The sequence below is a fragment of the Pogona vitticeps genome, chromosome 1 (genome assembly GCF_051106095.1).
Source record: "Pogona vitticeps strain Pit_001003342236 chromosome 1, PviZW2.1, whole genome shotgun sequence".
Classification (NCBI taxonomy): Eukaryota; Metazoa; Chordata; class Lepidosauria; order Squamata; family Agamidae; genus Pogona; species Pogona vitticeps.
Window position 1 is genome coordinate 250,722,323 of NC_135783.1, and position 16,751 is coordinate 250,739,073.

Genomic DNA, 16,751 nt, shown 5'->3' on the forward strand with positions numbered 1-16,751 from the left:
AATGGTAAATTAATTCCTTTTTCTGGTGAAATGAGCTAAACTGCTACCACCTAGAGTGGTCTTAATTGACTAGATAGGTGGGATATAAATAAAATAAATAAATAAATAATGTAGGTGATAATCATCAGTATTTATTGCTGTGCCACTTGACGGGGTCAAATGCGTACAAACATCCTGATACCTGAATGGGAGGACACCCACACACTTGCAACGAAAGGCTCTATAAATTGTAGCTCCAAGATTCTGTTGAAAAGTGAAATATTAATATTGGATTATCTGCATGGCTCCTCCTCTAAGAATGGATATGATAGAAGAACACTGAGAACAGCTAGAAAAAACTAGAAAACAGTTGATGATAGTGCCAGGGGGAAGTGGCCATCTGAGGAATCTGAGGGGATTTGAATGGGCCTCAGGAGGGCTGGATTTCCTTAGGTTTCCCAGCACTAGAGTAAATAACACATGTTCAATCATCATGAGGCTCCTTTGTTACTTATTCTAATGGTGAGGAGCATAAGATCCTTGTGCCAAATCTAGCCCCCCTCAGGTCCCAATCAAGTCCTCCAGAAGTCCTTGGGTGGTTGGAGCCAACCACAACACTGACCCTTTTGAAATAAGGTGCATCAGTGCCTACTGGTCTTAACATGATTACTGTCTTTGGTGATAATGCATGCTAGAGTGGGATAGAATTTGTAGAGCAACTGTGTATAGACTGACTAAGCTCCTTGGAGAGAATAGGCTATCTTTATATACTTATTTGTAACCCTTCCTCTTTTCTAGGAGGAAGATTCTTTACAAATTGAAGAGAAGATTAAATGGGGAGATGGTTTTGCTGTAGTTTATTCTGTCACTGACAGGTGCAGCTTTGATGAGGTCATGAGGCTGTGTTTCCTCATCAACCACATCCACTCCAGCCCAAAGCGGAGCAGCGGAAATGGGGAACCGCCCGTGGTGATTGTTGGGAATAAGAAAGACCTGCAGTTTGATCGGATGGTATCTTCTGAAGATGGGGAAAACCTCTCCAAGGCCCTGAAGCACCCTTTCTATGAGATCTCCACCAGGGATAGTTATGAGGAGACGGTGACAGTTTTCAACACCTTGTACAATGAGCTGATGAAGCAAGGGCATTTCTCTCCAGGGACCTTCAAGAGGCGAGCAGTCTCTAAACTCATGGAAAAGATCCCGAAGATTCATGCCAACTCAACCCTGACCTCGGGTGGCAGGAGTCTGAGCTTCAACTCGTTCAGAGACTACATCCCAGAGTGAACTGTCACAGGGGCTGTTGTGCAAGTGGCAACATGGCTCAGGCAGAGACCAGATGGTGTTAGCAAGGAAGAGGCTGCATAGCTGGTGACATGGTGTGTCCAAGCCTGTGTAATGCTAGGAGCCATATTCCCCCCCCCCAAACCATTTTTCAGTCAAGGAGGATGACCCTTGGTTGATAATAACATACATGGTGCAGAAATGTATAAGAATAGTTGTTCAGGATCAGGCCAAAGGTATCCTACCTGCCCAATGAACAACCAGATATTTCTGGGTATCCAAGCAGGGCATAAACATAAGTACCTTCCTTCCCCCACCCAGCAACTGGTATTCAGTGTCATGCACTAGCCATCATGCCTAATAGTAAATGATAGAATCCACTCCCTCATGAATTCACTTTGAATCTTCCTACCCTAGTAGCCACGCTCATGCCCTGTGGTGGAGAATTCCAAATCTGAAGCTTCATATTTTTGCCTTTAGGAATGAGATTTAAATCCTGCATGGAGGCCATCTGTGAAAACCTTTTTTCATGAATGGCGTATTTATTTTTCTGTTAAGGCTGAGAAAGCCAAGAAAACAGATCACCTTGAACTTGCATGTCTAACTCTGTGCCAGGTTGAGTACTAGCATTGCTTATTAAGGTGTGAGGTCTACAAACAGCTGATAAAGATTTATTCTCAGCTTCCTGGTTCTTGCCAGTATGTTGCAGGTTCCTTCTCTCTGTTAAGCCAACATTTAAGCTTTTCCATATTAGATCTATTCCACAGTTTCCGCCATTTTGGATACGGTCAGGGCTAACCCAAGACATTTGGTTCCTGAGGCAAAGGGCAGGACGGAAGCCCTCTCATGCCACCAATAGAAGCTGACCAGACCGGTTGTTAGCCTTGTTTCAGTGTTGCTGATGGGTGGAAGCCTCCATCTCGGCTGAAACCAGCACACTGCTTTACAGGGTGCAGAGCAAGCTGTTGGGAACATAAAGCTCTGCCTTCCAGTGGAGCAGAAGGGCCAAGGGGCTGCTCTCAACGCTGATCTACACCACTAAGTATCTGTGACTTGAAGCAACTGCCTCATTCTCCCTAAGACCGGCCCTTCAGTGCACTCCAGTCTTATTTATCAAGACATAATATGGCACTCTGAAAATGGCTGCATGGCTTGGGTAGGAGTGAGAATTGTTTACATGGCATGACATGCAGTTTCATACCAGGAAGAAGGCAATTGATGCAAAGAATCAGGAAGTTGTATTCTCAAAGGCTTTCAGGAAGTTGTCAGACTCGTAGAGCTTCAGTGACCGGACCTTTCAACCATCGAAAGCTTGCAAGTTGACCTCCTTGTTTTAGTGCAGCTGCCCCCCACGGATGGAGGAATTTCACTGGAATGAGCAAGATTCAGATTGTTGACCTTTTCCTGGTGTGGGTGCCACTGAGGCAACACAGTCTCAATGCCCTTCTTCTGTTTTCAGCAGATTCCTCTTAAGTAGGAGCATATGAAGCTGCCTTTGAACATTGTTCCATCTTAATCCTTCACTGTTGACTCTGACTGGCAGCAGCTCTCCAATGTCTCAGTTTAATTTCTTCTTCTCCAAAGGTTTTATCTTTGTGTTTTTTCCCTGCCCCTTCCCTGCTTTTTTGCTAAATTAACTTGTGAAGCCAGGAATTGAACCTGGAAAACTTCGGAGCACAAAGGGTGTGCTTCTCTGCAAAGCAGCAATTCAGACTCTCTCTTTTCTAAGGCTTCATCTTCCAAGCTCATACACTCTGACAGAGGCTCTTCGTGATTTACCATTTGGGATGGAGCGACGCCTGGTTTGTCACGTGTTCTTCACGTGTTCCAAATTGGCTTCCACGCTGCCTTCTATGTCTGCTTGCCACCCACTGCCTTTAAAGGGTGGCTTGTTTGGCCTCTGTATAGGCAACACAAAGGAACTCCTTGTGTGTCAAGTGGGCAGATATTTTACATATATCTTGAGAGGAGTTCCATATTTCTGAGAATAATAAACATATCTGTTGGTGTTTCTCTTGTTCTTGATCAAATCCCAAGAATTGTGCTTTGCTTATTTTCCTGCATGCCGTCTTGTAAAAGGATCTGTAACCACTCGACAAACTGGAGAAGATAGCTTTGTCTTGAAATCTATTTGGCTCTTTCACCAGAGATAGACATTATTTGTTTGTTTGTTTGTTTATTCTTCTTGCCTGGAAGCTGTGTAGCTTTATAATTACATTTTGTATTGTGAAATGATATTATATTATAGTCTGCCAACTGAAACCTGTAGGCAAGCAGAAAGAATATGCATAAATTGCAGGAAAAATTAGCGAGAAGAAAGAAAGTACTGTACAAAACACCTCAGGCCAGAACATGATGTAGCTGCATGTATGATGGTGACATGGAGCCTTCGATCATGTCCTGTTCCTTTGGTAACAACCAATTTGTTTCTCCATAGTAGCTATCCTCATATTTGGACTGAAGGTCCCATCACCCCTGTTGACCACACTGGCTGGAGGATGATGGAGGTTGCAGTTCAACATGTCTGGAGGGATCTAGATAGGGAAGGTGACTTTTGCTAACCCATATACATGAGATACTGTTATTATGCTGCAGGTTGCCCTCTTCCCCTTCTGCACCACTTCACTGCCATGAAACAGTATACAAATGTGTGTGCAATGGGATTGTGCCATGCCTTTTGTGTGATTATTCCTTTACAGTGATGGAAGAGGAGGCCGAGAACACTGCTTTTGACTATAAGTGTGAGGCTTTGTAATAATGTATTCCATCCCAAGAGTCTTTATGACCCAGACATTTTCCGGTTTCTCCCCTAAAACTGTTGCTTGTCACAACATACCAGATATGACATTAAGATGGGAACATGTCAAGCCCATAGGTCAACCTTCCCCGAGTTGGTGCCCTGCAGAGGAGCTTGACTCCAGCCCCTCGCCCACCAACATGATCCACAGAGGTGAGAAGAGTTTTTGTCCAGTCCATCTGGAAGGTTCAGCGCTGGGAAATGTTGCCACAGGTGAATATGTCTGGGCAAGGAATTATGAAATCTGCAAGCCAATGGTTGGTAGTGATGAAACCCTGCATTGGGCCCAAAGTAAGTATGAAAATTTAGTCATGATGAGTTTTCCATGTTGATTTTCAGTGAGACCTACTGTGACTGATTTGCTCTGGCTTCAATCTCTTTGTCTTTTCCTTCTCTGTGTGGGATGAGAGCATAAAATGAACTGAAGTGCTGTCACAGAATCCCTGCTTTAGCCACTATTCCCCACTCCCCTGCTACTGAGTTTGTTGTCTGTTTACTGATATATGCCATCCAGTCACCTCCAAGTAATGGCAACCTTAACAGGTTTTTCTAAATATGCAAAATGGAGCATATATGGAGCGACTTGCACACTAAATCTATTTAAAGCAAAATGCCTCCTGTTATTATTGCCTCAGATTATTATCTTTTGATTTATCATTTGGCACTTTCAACTCAGTAACATACCTGGTTTAAGTACCTCTGCCCGCCTAATCTACATTCTCCAAAAGTTAATACAATTCTACTATACCTATCGTACGAGAATAAACAAATATTTTAAGAAACAAACAGAAGTAGCTAAAATGTCCCTTCTGTTTCTCTTTGAAATAACCTAGTAGCAGTGTGCAGACCATGGCTATTTGTGGTCTAGGCTTTTTAAATGGTTCAACTGTGCAGTAAAAACGCTATAGAACTGGCCACTGTCTCTCTCTCCTCCCCCCTCCTCCCCAGCTTCCCATTTGGAGGTTTTCATCTTTGAGGAAAAATTTTAAAGAAGTCAACTCTGATTTATAATATAATTTTATTTCCAGGACAGGAATGAAGTTACGGCAAAATTTCTTTCTCTTTATTAGCCAATGGGAGTATTCAGGAATATGATAATTTAAGGCCTGGTAGTATCTGTGTTATTTTTTCTTTCTTTTTTTGGTCAGAGAAGCCCAGAAAGCTAATCCCTGTGAAAGCTGCTCTCTAAAACATTTTTGCCAAAAGCTGTGGTAAAGCACAGAGTTCTTCTTTCCAGTACCCTTTATTAATGAATTTATGTTGAACTGTCATAGACCAAGCACTTGCTGGGAACTGTAAAGGGACCTGAAGTGAGTAGAGATTGGATTTTCTACAGGGGGGCATGATGATTCACATAACATCTTGTAAAAGAATAAACACAATCACATTTTATATTATCTTCATTCAGATTTATAGTGTCTCCTAATCACTAAATCTCACATTATCCCTGGGCATTGAAAACAATGGCTACTGCAGCTTTCAAAAATGCATTTTATTTTTTAAACATGTTTACAATAGTGTTTGATGCAATTTGCTTATCATGCATATTCCCCTCTGTTTTCAGCAGACAGATCTCACAGAAGTCTTCTTAATTTCTCTGATGATCAAATTTCCAGGCTGTCTCTGCAATATACCCCAAGGACATGAATACTGAAGCCTGTGAAATAGCTTTTGAAATGCTTATAATCTCATGTGCAAGATTAAGCAGCAGCAAACTGCAGCACTGTTAGGTTCGTTTTTAACAGAGGAAGCCAAGTTTGTGAATCACACAAAATTAGTTTTTGAAGTTGAAGCTGTGTCAATCTGTCCAAGCATTTCAACAAGAGACACAAAGCAAAAACAAAATACCTTGTAGCGTGTTAAAGACTAACTGCTATATTTCAATGTAATCTTTCGTAGAACATGGCTGTCAGACATAAGAGTCAGAACACAGAGATTACACGGTAATCTCAAAATATTCTAAGAACCCTGTGTCTCTATATGCCGCTTTTATCGACTTTAGAGCCGCCTTTGATTCAATCTCAAGGAATATTCTATGGGCTAAATTAAGAGGTTCTACTATTGACAAACGCCTCTTATTTTTGATTAGAGCTCTACATAAAAATATTACAATACAAGTTAAAACCAACTCACAAGGCTATTTTACAGCTCCTATTAAGACTGAGAAAGGTGTAAAACAGGGACGTATACTGGCTCTGCTGTTATTCAACCTTTATATAAATGACCTAGCAACTCAATTAAATCTTCCGTAACATCATCCCCCTAAATTGGCAAACAAACACATTGCTATCCTATTGTATGTGGACGATGCTGTGCTTCTCTCAAGGACACTGATGGGACTGAAGAGAATGATGCAGACACTTTCTAAATATTGCCAACAAAATTGATTGTAGCTAAATTATAAAACAAAGGTCATATCCTTTGCTAATAGACCAAAGAGGCATACCTGGTATTTAAATCAAGCCTGCATTGAAAAGGTACAACAATACAAATATTTGGGTGTTATTGTTCAGGCAAATGGGAAGAAAAACTTGCATATAAAGTATGTTTCATCTAATGCACAAAAAAGTGCTAGTGCAGTACAAAAATTCTTTTGGACCAAAAGGGGGCAAAATGTGACAGCAGCCATCAAACTATTTATGGCAAAATCCTTTGCACAATTGGCCTACGGTGCTCCTTTTATTATTGTAGCAAACAGATCCACGATGGAAAAACTTCAAACTAAATTTTTAAAAGCCATGCTATTGCTGACAACCAATGCATCAAATGCAATGGTTCATCTGGTAACAGGACTAGTAGCTATAGAGGCTAGACTTTGGATATTTGTCTTGCCATATTGGTTAAAATTGAACCACACTAACTCTGGGCTCACCCATTTGATATTAAAGGACAACTCTGTCTCCCCGTGGATGGAACTGTTGGAGAACAAATTGGGGTACTATGGATTCTCACATCAGTATCGCCCAAGCCAAAAGTCTGATCAAACAAAGGATCTTAGACATAGAAAGGCAGTATGATCTGAATAGCATTAAAGCTCATATAAGCTATATCATCGGTATCAATAGAAACACATCAATGCCTTACAAAACTTGAAAATTCTGAAAGTAGAAGGGCATTAATGCTAATCTGTATGGACATGTTGCTTTCTGCCATCTTGGAGAGCAGATATAAGAAAATTCCATATTTGAATTGGCTGTGTGTATGTGGGGAAGGAAGTACAGAGACCTTGGAGCGTGTACTCTTGGACTACAAAATTTACAAACAGATCCGGGAAGGCTACATCAATCCAATTATTTTGGACAGGGATGGAGGTGGCAGGAAGGGCTTCTATCTAGAAGATAGAAATAAGGCAACAACTTACAATGTGGCCAAATTCGGCTGGCTAGCCATCAAGCTAAGGCAAGTTTGGATTAATCAAATGGATAAAGACCCCATTGAGTAGTGTATGGTGACTAAGGCCATTTAAGCTAGCAAAGGTCCCTCAGGTCACCAAAGGATGACAGTATAAAAGCTATTTTATAGGAGTCTTTTATATATATACTGTATATTTTAAATTTTAGCCATTTTAGAACTTGTTATATATGGTTATGAAGTTCCTGTTTTGTTGACTTGTCGTTGGTTTTGTGTATTGACTCAATGTTTCAATGGCCTTTGGGTAAAATTTGAATAAAATTAAATTCAATACTTTATAAACACATACATGGTAAAACATTAATGCATGGCTCTAAGATAAAGGGACAGGGTGATTCCATTTTACACCTAGCAATGATTTAAGACCCCTTTTTGGTATTTAGGGTTTTTTTGGGTAAAGTTTGGTTCTGTAAACAGCAACAATGATTAAAGGAAACAATAGCAGGAACATGTGGTAATGTAGAGAATGACAGATTTTGAGTCTTGTTCTGAAAAAGTGGGACTGGTCAGTTGGGAAAGAAAATAACAGTAGATAACAACATAATAATCACATTTGCTTAAGCAACCTTGGCTGATATTTAAACCATTGAAATGGCCGTCTGGTATGTGTATATTTTATCTTAGCTGCTTCCCTCTGGATTCTTGCTCTGCATCAGTTATAAAGGTATTGCATTTACTTATTTGCTACATTTATTTCTCACCTTTCCTCCACATGAGCTCATGGTGACATACAGTACATGGTTATTCTTTGCACTTTATCTTCACAACAGTTTTGTGGGGCAGGCCAGTTTGAGAGAATGTGACCGACTGAAGATTATTCATTGAGTTGCAGGGTCAAGTGGGGATTTGAAACCAGATCCCCTGCATCCTACTCCAATATTCTTTCCACTACACCCTGGTAGCAATTCTTGTAAGGAATTTAGACATCTCTGAATACCCAAGCCAATAAAAAATGCTAGAATGTTGTTCTGGGAGGTCAGTCTGTAGTATCTGCTTCTGCTCAGGCATGAGAGGTAGAAGCAGCTGTGCCTTGCTCCCTCTGGTGTTCCTTACTGCCACAGCCACTTGGCTGACTGGGTGAGTTGGTGGGAAGGTTAATGAGTGAACTGTGATAGTGGGACACAGGGAGGCTTAGGGACAGCGATAGTACATGGTGTATGGTGGGGGTTAGCATCTTCAAAATATTAATTGCTAGTGTTTTCCTGGCTACTGGGGAGCATTTTTTCTCTTAATGTGTTTTCAAAACATGGAAATAGAATTCTTTGTCATTTAAATGCACATGCTTTTGCCACTTGAGTGCATTTTTCCCTCTTGTGCTGCACCTTAAAAAATGAAGCCTGCCATCTTAATGGTCCTGCCAAGGCTGAAGAAAATTGGTCTTCATGATAGGTTCAAATGGTGGTGCATTTCTCAAATGCATTTCATTCAGCCCTTTTTGCTTAGAAGTTGTCACCAGCTCTATGGTTCAGCTGCTGTTTGGAATTCCCATTTAAAGCAGGGACGTGGAATCTGTACTTTATGTTTCAGACTCCAGAGTCTCACAAGCCCTTACCGCTTCATATACTGAGTGAGGCTTCTGGGAATGGAAGTCCAATTCTTCCATGGATTCTGGGGTCCATGGAAGAATCAGTTGATGGGACACTCTTGTTGCCCAAATCCTCACATTCTTCAGGGAGGCTCCTTCCATGTCCCCCTCCAGAGTGACCTAAGTGCACACCATCCCATCCTGCACTTTTATTCAGTCTTCAGAATTGTCCAGGCTTGTATTTTTGCACAAACCTTCCCCTGGCACATTGGACTTGATTCTTTTATTGTGATACAGGAAGTTAAGATGCACTGTCACCTTGGACTGTATTTGTGAAAAGGATTGTGTTGCAGTGCAGTGTCAATGTTTATTTTACTTCTAGCATTATCTAGATCCTGCCTTTTTAGCCACCAAAGGCCTTCTAAAAGGCAGGTTATAACATCTATAGTGAGTTACCCTAGAAGGGAACCATTTCCTGCAACATCACAATGTATCAAATAAAGACTGATTATGGATCACTGTGTGTGCATGGCATATGCGCTTATGTTTAAAGTGAAATTTGTTCAACAGTAATTCAATTCTCTGTAAAAAATACATAATTGTGTTAAGTGTTATAGTTGTACTGAAATTTATGTAGTAGAATAGGGATAGTAGCTAAGATCTGTAACACCCTCTAACTGATAGTTTTTACAAAGTCTCATCAAACAACAATTACTGTGTTGTGTTCTAAAATTGCCATTTGTTGGAATGTATTCCAGAACATGTCTATCAAATAAACAGGAATTAAATTATTGGATTCTAAAAGCAGATATGCACAGTATTTAGCATGTTCCATGTATGTACTGTAATGGCTACAGCTGACCTGACATCCAGGTTCAGGCCAGCCTGGAGAAAACCCAAAATACCTTTGGCCATTAACAGTTAGCACGTTTATCTTCCGAGATATGATATAATTATAGGAGCTGTGAAATTCTGAAATAAATAATAATTCTGTTTAAATCAGGAGGACCTCGTTGGTCTCACTGGGAAGCGAAAAACAGAAGAGAATGTAGCCTACCAAGCATCTGTTAAGTAATTTGCAGTAACCTGAGCCAGTATAATATTGCAAACAGAGCTAACTAGAAATTTTGGCACCCAGCGCAAATAGCCCTTTCTCCCACCCACCCACTCACCCTATGCTGAGACTTGGGCCCCAGGATCCCCACCCCCCCAAAAAATGGGAGGAGCCGGATGTGTTGTCCCTCCAGAAAAAGGAGAAAGCTTCTAAAAGTTAATCAGGCATGGAAGCACTGCTGTTTATTTTTGCAATGCTCAGCAGTAGATTCACATCCAGATTTCAGTGCCCTCTTAATTTTGTGCCCTAGCTTTAGCCCTGATTATAGAATGCAGATAATGATTTTCAACTAGAGAGCAAAATTTTGGTTGGTTTTGATGGTTCATGGCAGATGAAGGCTAACTGCTAGATGCACCAGAAGACGTCTTTTTCAATGCCCTACTGTGGGGCTAGGCAGCACAATTGCCCTCCCTGCTTCTTTAAGGGAGAGGGTGTATGGCTTATGAAGGAGTATTCTGTTGTTCAGACCACATCCTCTCTATTTGCCCTGTGAGGCTGATATTGAAAGGATATACAGATTTCTAGCACAGCTGTAAAACATCTCTTAGCTTTCTTTCTAGGGCTGGTCCTTCCATTAGGCAGAGTATGGCAACTGCCTGAAGCAGTAAATCTTTAAGAGCAGTTAAAAGTAAGCAAATAGTTAATTATTTAGTTCGTTGTTGTTTTATTCATACTGCCGGAAGGGGGGGGGGCGGGCGGTTCTGTTTCACATGCCAAAATAACCTAAATAACTTTGGATACAAGGTGTGCAATTTTCTGTTCCACCTCAGGCAGTAGAATATCTTGGACTATCCCTGCATCTATGCTCTTTTAGTATTTCTAAAATCACCTTCGATGTCTGGAGGAGAAAGAGTTGGGTAATACAAAGAGTTTCCATTGCTGCCCCTGCCAACAATCTTGAATATTATGTACAGTATATATTTTTTTCAGGAAACAGTGACCCTGCTTTTCAAACTTTTCAAGGGCAGGAATGTACTGCTGGGAATGTTTAATATTTCTTGATCCCTTTTCATGCTCCTTTTGAAGTCTGAAGAAAGGCCTAATCAGGGATCCTATCCAGGGATTTTTCTCAAGCTAAAACCTACAGCCCCCACTCAACATGCACAATTGGACTAGGAATTCACCCAGCACTTATTTTGGTTAGTGGGGGGGTCACTATACTCATGGTTTGGGTGTCATGCTGGTTGACTCACATGGCATGCCTTGCATCGAGTGCACCAACTGGTGAAGTATAGAGATGGGATGTTTGTATTCATATCCTGAGGAATATGAATACGAATATCAGCACCACAGGTGCCTTCAGAAACCGGACCCTGCCCCTAGATCCAACCACATGGTGTGGAGGGCTGCCATTGTCCGTGTCATGCCAATCATAGAAATAGCCTGGCTGGCACTTCCCTGCCTCTCCACACAGCTGACCACTCTGGAGAGGAGGCGGGATGACTAATTCCCCCTGCTCAGCTGCTGAGCAGTCAGATGTGTGGAGAGCCAGGGAAGCACTGGTCAGGCTGCTTCGGTGATTGGTGTGACATGAATGATGATGGCAGTGCATGCTGCACAACGAGTGATGAGAGGACCAGCTGGTTCAGGGTGGGAAGGTCCGGTTATTGCAGGCACCTGTGGTGCCGATATTCATATTCATACCTCTCGGGATACTAATGCGAATATCCCATCTCTAGGGTAGTATATTCAGTACTGCCCATTTATTCCAGATTTTGTGATTTTTTTTCCCAAAAAGGACTAGAACGTTGCATGGGGCAGGGTCCTCACTCCTACGCATTTAGGAACAAATGATCTGGTGACAGTCCAAAATTTAAAAAGACGCAATACATGAGTTTTTAAAAAATGCTTTATTTTACTTTTTCTATCACTGTTATTAGATGTCAATGACACAGAACAACTGCATAAGAATAAACAGAATCAATACAACTATAATATACATTATGTGTGGCAGACTCTTGGGGAGACAAATTCCATAAATAATTGTTACGAGCATAACCTAACATAATATTTAAAGAGTGGTTCTACCAGTTCCACACACCCAGTGAGTTTCTATGGCTTATTTGAACCCAGGCCTCCCGAATCCTGGTCTGTTATTCTGTCCACACCACACTCAGACGGCACTGGTCGCACTGTTGGATGACCTGTTGAAGGAGGCCGATGGGGGCAATATGTCCTTGTTGGTCCTCCTCGACATCTCAGCCGCCTTTGATACCGTCAACCACGGTATCCTCCTGGGGAGGCTCTCCGAGTTAGGAGTCTGTGGCCTCGCACTTGCCTGTCTCCGCTCCTTCCTGGAGGACCGCCCCCAGATAGTACAGCTTGGGGAGAATGTCTCGGCCCCGTGGAATCTCAGTTGTGGGGTTCCACAGGGGTCGATCATCTCCCCAATGCTGTTTAACATCTATATGAGGCTGCTGGGCGGGGTCATCAGGGGGTGTGGGGCATCGTGTCATAAGTACGCTGATGACACACAGCTCTACATCTCCTTTACACCAACTTCAGTGGATGCCGTCCGGTCCCTCCAGCGCCGCCTGGAGACTGTACTGGAATGGATGCAGTCAAATGGATTGAGGCTGAACCCGGACAAGATGGAGGTCTTGAGGGTGGGTGGTGCTTCCGTCAGCAGCATAGGTGACTCCCTCTCCTTTGGAGGGACAATCCTTGCCACAAAGAGTGAGGTCCGCAGCTTGGGGATACATTTGGACCTGGTGCTTACCATGGAAACCTAGGTGGCGTCTGTGGTCCGCTCCACCTATTTTCATCTATGGCGGATTGCCCAGCTGCGGCCGTATCTTGATGGGGGCCCCCTCACTACTCTAATCCATGCGATCGTATCTCGAGATTAGACCATTGTAATGCACTCTACGTGGGGCTGCCTTTGAGGCTCATGTGGAAACTTCAGATGGTCCAGAATGCAACAGCCAGTCTTCTTAGTGTGGTGAGAAAATATCAGCACATCTCCCCCACTCTGGCTGCACTGCACTGGTTATCAATTCGTTTCCGCATTGACTTCAAAGTGTTAATGATTACATATAAAGCCCTAAACGGTTTGGGACCTCAATATTTGGCAGATCGCCTCCTCCCGCCCAGATCTACCTGAATCACCCAACATAACCAGCAGGGACGGCTGAGGGGACTGACACTGAGGGAGGCCCGGAAGGAGAAAACTAGAAACTGGGCCTTCTCGGCGGTCGCCCCTCAGCTGTGGAACACACTCCCTGCTGAAATTCGGCTCGCACCCTCGCTGGGTGTTTTCAAAAGCCAATTAAAAACTTGGTTATTTAAACAGGCCTCCCTCCCCAGTCAATTAAGTGATTTTCTCTTTCTTTTTCTTCTTTTGAGTATTGCCATCTTGGAAATCTGTTGCTTAGAATTAATTGTATACATTTTATATGCTACTTTAACGTGTTTTAACTTATGTAAGCCGCCCCGAGTAGACATTGTCTAGAGAGGCGGGGTAAAAATTGAATGAATGAATGAATGAATGAATGAATGAATGAATGAATGAATGAATAAATAAATAAATAAATAAATAAAATAAAATAAAATAAAATAAAATAAATAAATAAAATAAATAAAATAAAATAAATAAATAAATAAATAAATAAATAAATAAATAAATAAATAAATAAATAAATAAATAACCCCACCCCAATGCATACATATGCATATAAGCATACATACATGCATATATCTCGAGGATTAAGGAACCATTTCTGTTATTTTGATGTCTCTCTTTTCAATTGGCCTCTGCATTGTTTTTTTCCTTCTCAAAACATTTTTCTCTTTAACCAAAAGTCCAGGGTAACCTCCAGCTTCTTCCAAATGTTGAAGTATGATTTGTCCTGTTCTTGGCTATAAATAGAAAGAAACTGTGACTTCGGCAAAGTCACAAAATTCAGAAATGTCAATCAACATTTGCCTCAGCTGATGGACTAAAGTTACCTTACCTGCATCCCTACTGCAAGTGAGGTAAGATTTTATTGAATCTTCTTTTTCTTGCTTACACATGCCTCAGTTGTGCTAAGATAAGACACCAATTGTACCATGCAGTAAATTATATTCTTTCCACCAGCCTCCTTCTGTGACTCTGTTTTTCTACCACCACAGAGATTGGACCATCCAGAGGCAACATGTACTTGTTCAGATTTAATGCCAGACATCTCCTGTCCTCAGCTGACATTTGTTTGCCTCCAAATATCCAACATACTGCTTGAGTTGAGTCATGGCCCAGAGGAAGTTGTGGTTGTTGTTGTGTGCTCTCAAGTTGAAACTAACCAGCCTCTAGTGACCCTAACAAGGTTGCAAGTGAAGTGAGATATTTAAAGAGTGGTTCTACCAGTTCCACACACCCAGTGAGTTTCTATGGCTTATTTGAACCCAGGCCTCCCGAGTCCTAGTCTGTTATTCTGTCCACACCACACTCAGTGAAAGGGGACTTGCCCCAAAATTTGCTGGGGAAGTGCCCCCCTATGGTCATCATCTGCTTGTGGGAGACTGGAGATCATCCTCAAAGAATGCAGGCAATAACTGTCCAGTATCTTAAGAAGAAGGCAGAGAAGGAGCTAGTTGGAAAACATCTATAATATTTTCTCAAGTGAAATGGATTGCCCACGGAAGAGAGTTTTTGCAGAAAATGCTGAATTTAAAACATACACACAAACACAGAAACAGAAGATTTTTGTCATCATTTTGCTCCACAATTACTCACCCTGCACACCATCACTGTGGGAAGAAGCGATGGCCAGAGGCTGTCTGAGGGCAGCACATTCCCTTGAGGAAACCCTGGAGGGAAAGTCAACAAAGGAGAAAAAGCCACAGAGAGGAGAGGAGGCCGGCTGTTGACAACTCTCCAAATGAGCTGTAACCTGAAGAAAGCTGTGCCCCAAAGCTGCAAGGCCCTTCCCCACACCTAGGCGTAATGGGGCCACATGGTCCACCAGATTTGCAGAAGTGGGGTCAACAGCACAACCCTATGCATCTTTACTCTGACATTAATCTTGCTACAGTAAGTCTAGCCAGGCTCGATTTCCAGTCTATGTGGGTTAGGTTTGGACTGGAGCGTAGATTCCCCCACTCTCTTAGGGTAGGCGATAGTTTCAGACATGCTCCCCCCCCACCTCCTGGAAGGTCTCCTCTGGCTTTAACAGGTGAGTCACAGGAAGACTTTTGCAGGTGACATTTTCCACATTGTCTCCTGAACCTGCATGTCTCTGCTTGTATTCACACCACCTGCTGGCCAGTGTGGAATAGATTTTACATATGCTGCTTAAAACACCTTTGATACTCCCTCCTGCTGTCTCTCTACAGATGCACAAGAAACAAATGCAGTTTTATATCAAGTTTGTGTACCAGGTTTTTGCACTGCTGGAGAACCATGGGGAGGGAGGGGATGAATTTACAATTTATTTAATGTTACCTATGGCAGTTTGAATTCCTGCTGTGCCTCTTGGGATGGGGTCAGCCAAGATCATCCAGAGCCTGGGTGCCTGAAGGGTGGTGGTAACAGGTCCTGCCAGCTGCATGCCCTTGGGCAAGCCACTCAGGGTGGATGTGGGTAGAGGATTGGCAAAGCACTTCTCTGTACTTTATAGGTAGGAAACCCTGGGAGAGTCCTGTTAAATCAAAATCTATTTGACAGCACTTCATTCTTTTATGAACAAATTCAATTTCCACCCCCTAAACCTTTTTTTTTTAATTCTGTGGAAGCTCCCCAGATGTTCTTTCTGAGCACTTTTAGCTTTCTTCCCTCTCAAAGAACAGGCATTTATGTAGTCCACCACTTGTCCTGCACCTCCTTACATGATCTGGGCCCTCAGTTGTGGTGTGGAAATATCCATCTTGTCATTTCTTTCATGCAGCAAAATATATTCTTGTGATCCTGGATCAGAACTTGGGAGTAACTAGTTGCAAGTAATAATAGTTGCCTGTAATTAGCTCCTAATTGAATACTGAGGGTGTAACTGAGTTCTGTTACGAAAGCAATATAACAAGTAGTTATGAAGTTACTCCCTGTGCAACAAAGAACATTTTTTAGCTGCTGAGAAAGCTTTGTTAAAGCACATTTTAATAGGATTACGCTCCTCAAGTTTTATGCCATTCTTTAATCAGTGCTAAGTGGCAAGGGAAATATGGTTTTGCATTAGCCTTGGTCATGCATTGCCAGGCATTTCATTTCAGCCTCTTCATCAACAGACCTAATTGACCCGTAAACACAACCTGGCTGTTTCAGAACTAAGCGTAGCACAAGGAGTTCCTGGGGATAGGATATATCACAAGCCCATCATAAAGATGGTGATTGTCTCCCTTCTGTATGCATAACTCTATGTACCTCCTTTCACTTTCCAGTTATCTCTTTTTACCCACTTCCATTGAAAGGATCCCAAACGCTCTGTGCACACCCAACTTTCCTTTTCCTTAATTCTTTTCAAGAATGCTAAGTGATTAGCCCACTGATGAGGGTTAGAGAGAGAAGGGCCCCTGGTTTCCAACTCCACAGGAAGCAAGGGGGCAGGGAGGGGACATGATGGTGGTTCTGCCCCCATGTCCTGGTGGAACAGTAAAAGGGGAACTACGAATGTCCCAGTTTTTCAGTTTTGTCTTACCATGGCTTGGTAAGCATAAGCAGCAGTTTGTTTACA

At 42.3% G+C, this 16,751-nt stretch overlaps 1 protein-coding gene and 1 long non-coding RNA gene across 3 annotated transcripts in view; one reads left to right on the forward strand and one right to left on the reverse strand.

Moving 5' to 3' along the window:
* Window positions 1-9,996, forward strand: part of LOC110074167 (ras-related and estrogen-regulated growth inhibitor) — a 41,541-nt gene extending 31,545 nt beyond the window's left edge. Inside the window, exons 4-5 of one of the 2 annotated variants that reach the window (XR_012082391.2) lie at window positions 778-4,348; window positions 5,622-9,996. Coding sequence is in view for 1 of the 2 variants with exons in the window: in XM_072985575.2 (XP_072841676.1) it covers window positions 778-1,263 (486 nt within the window). In the remaining variant the exon portion in view is untranslated. Of the gene's footprint in view, window positions 1-777 lie in introns of both variants that reach the window. The other variant, XM_072985575.2, reaches the window with a different exon arrangement.
* Window positions 1-16,751, reverse strand: part of LOC144586038 (uncharacterized) — a 208,650-nt gene that overhangs the window by 4,893 nt on the left and 187,006 nt on the right. The gene's annotated exons all lie outside the window — the stretch shown is intronic.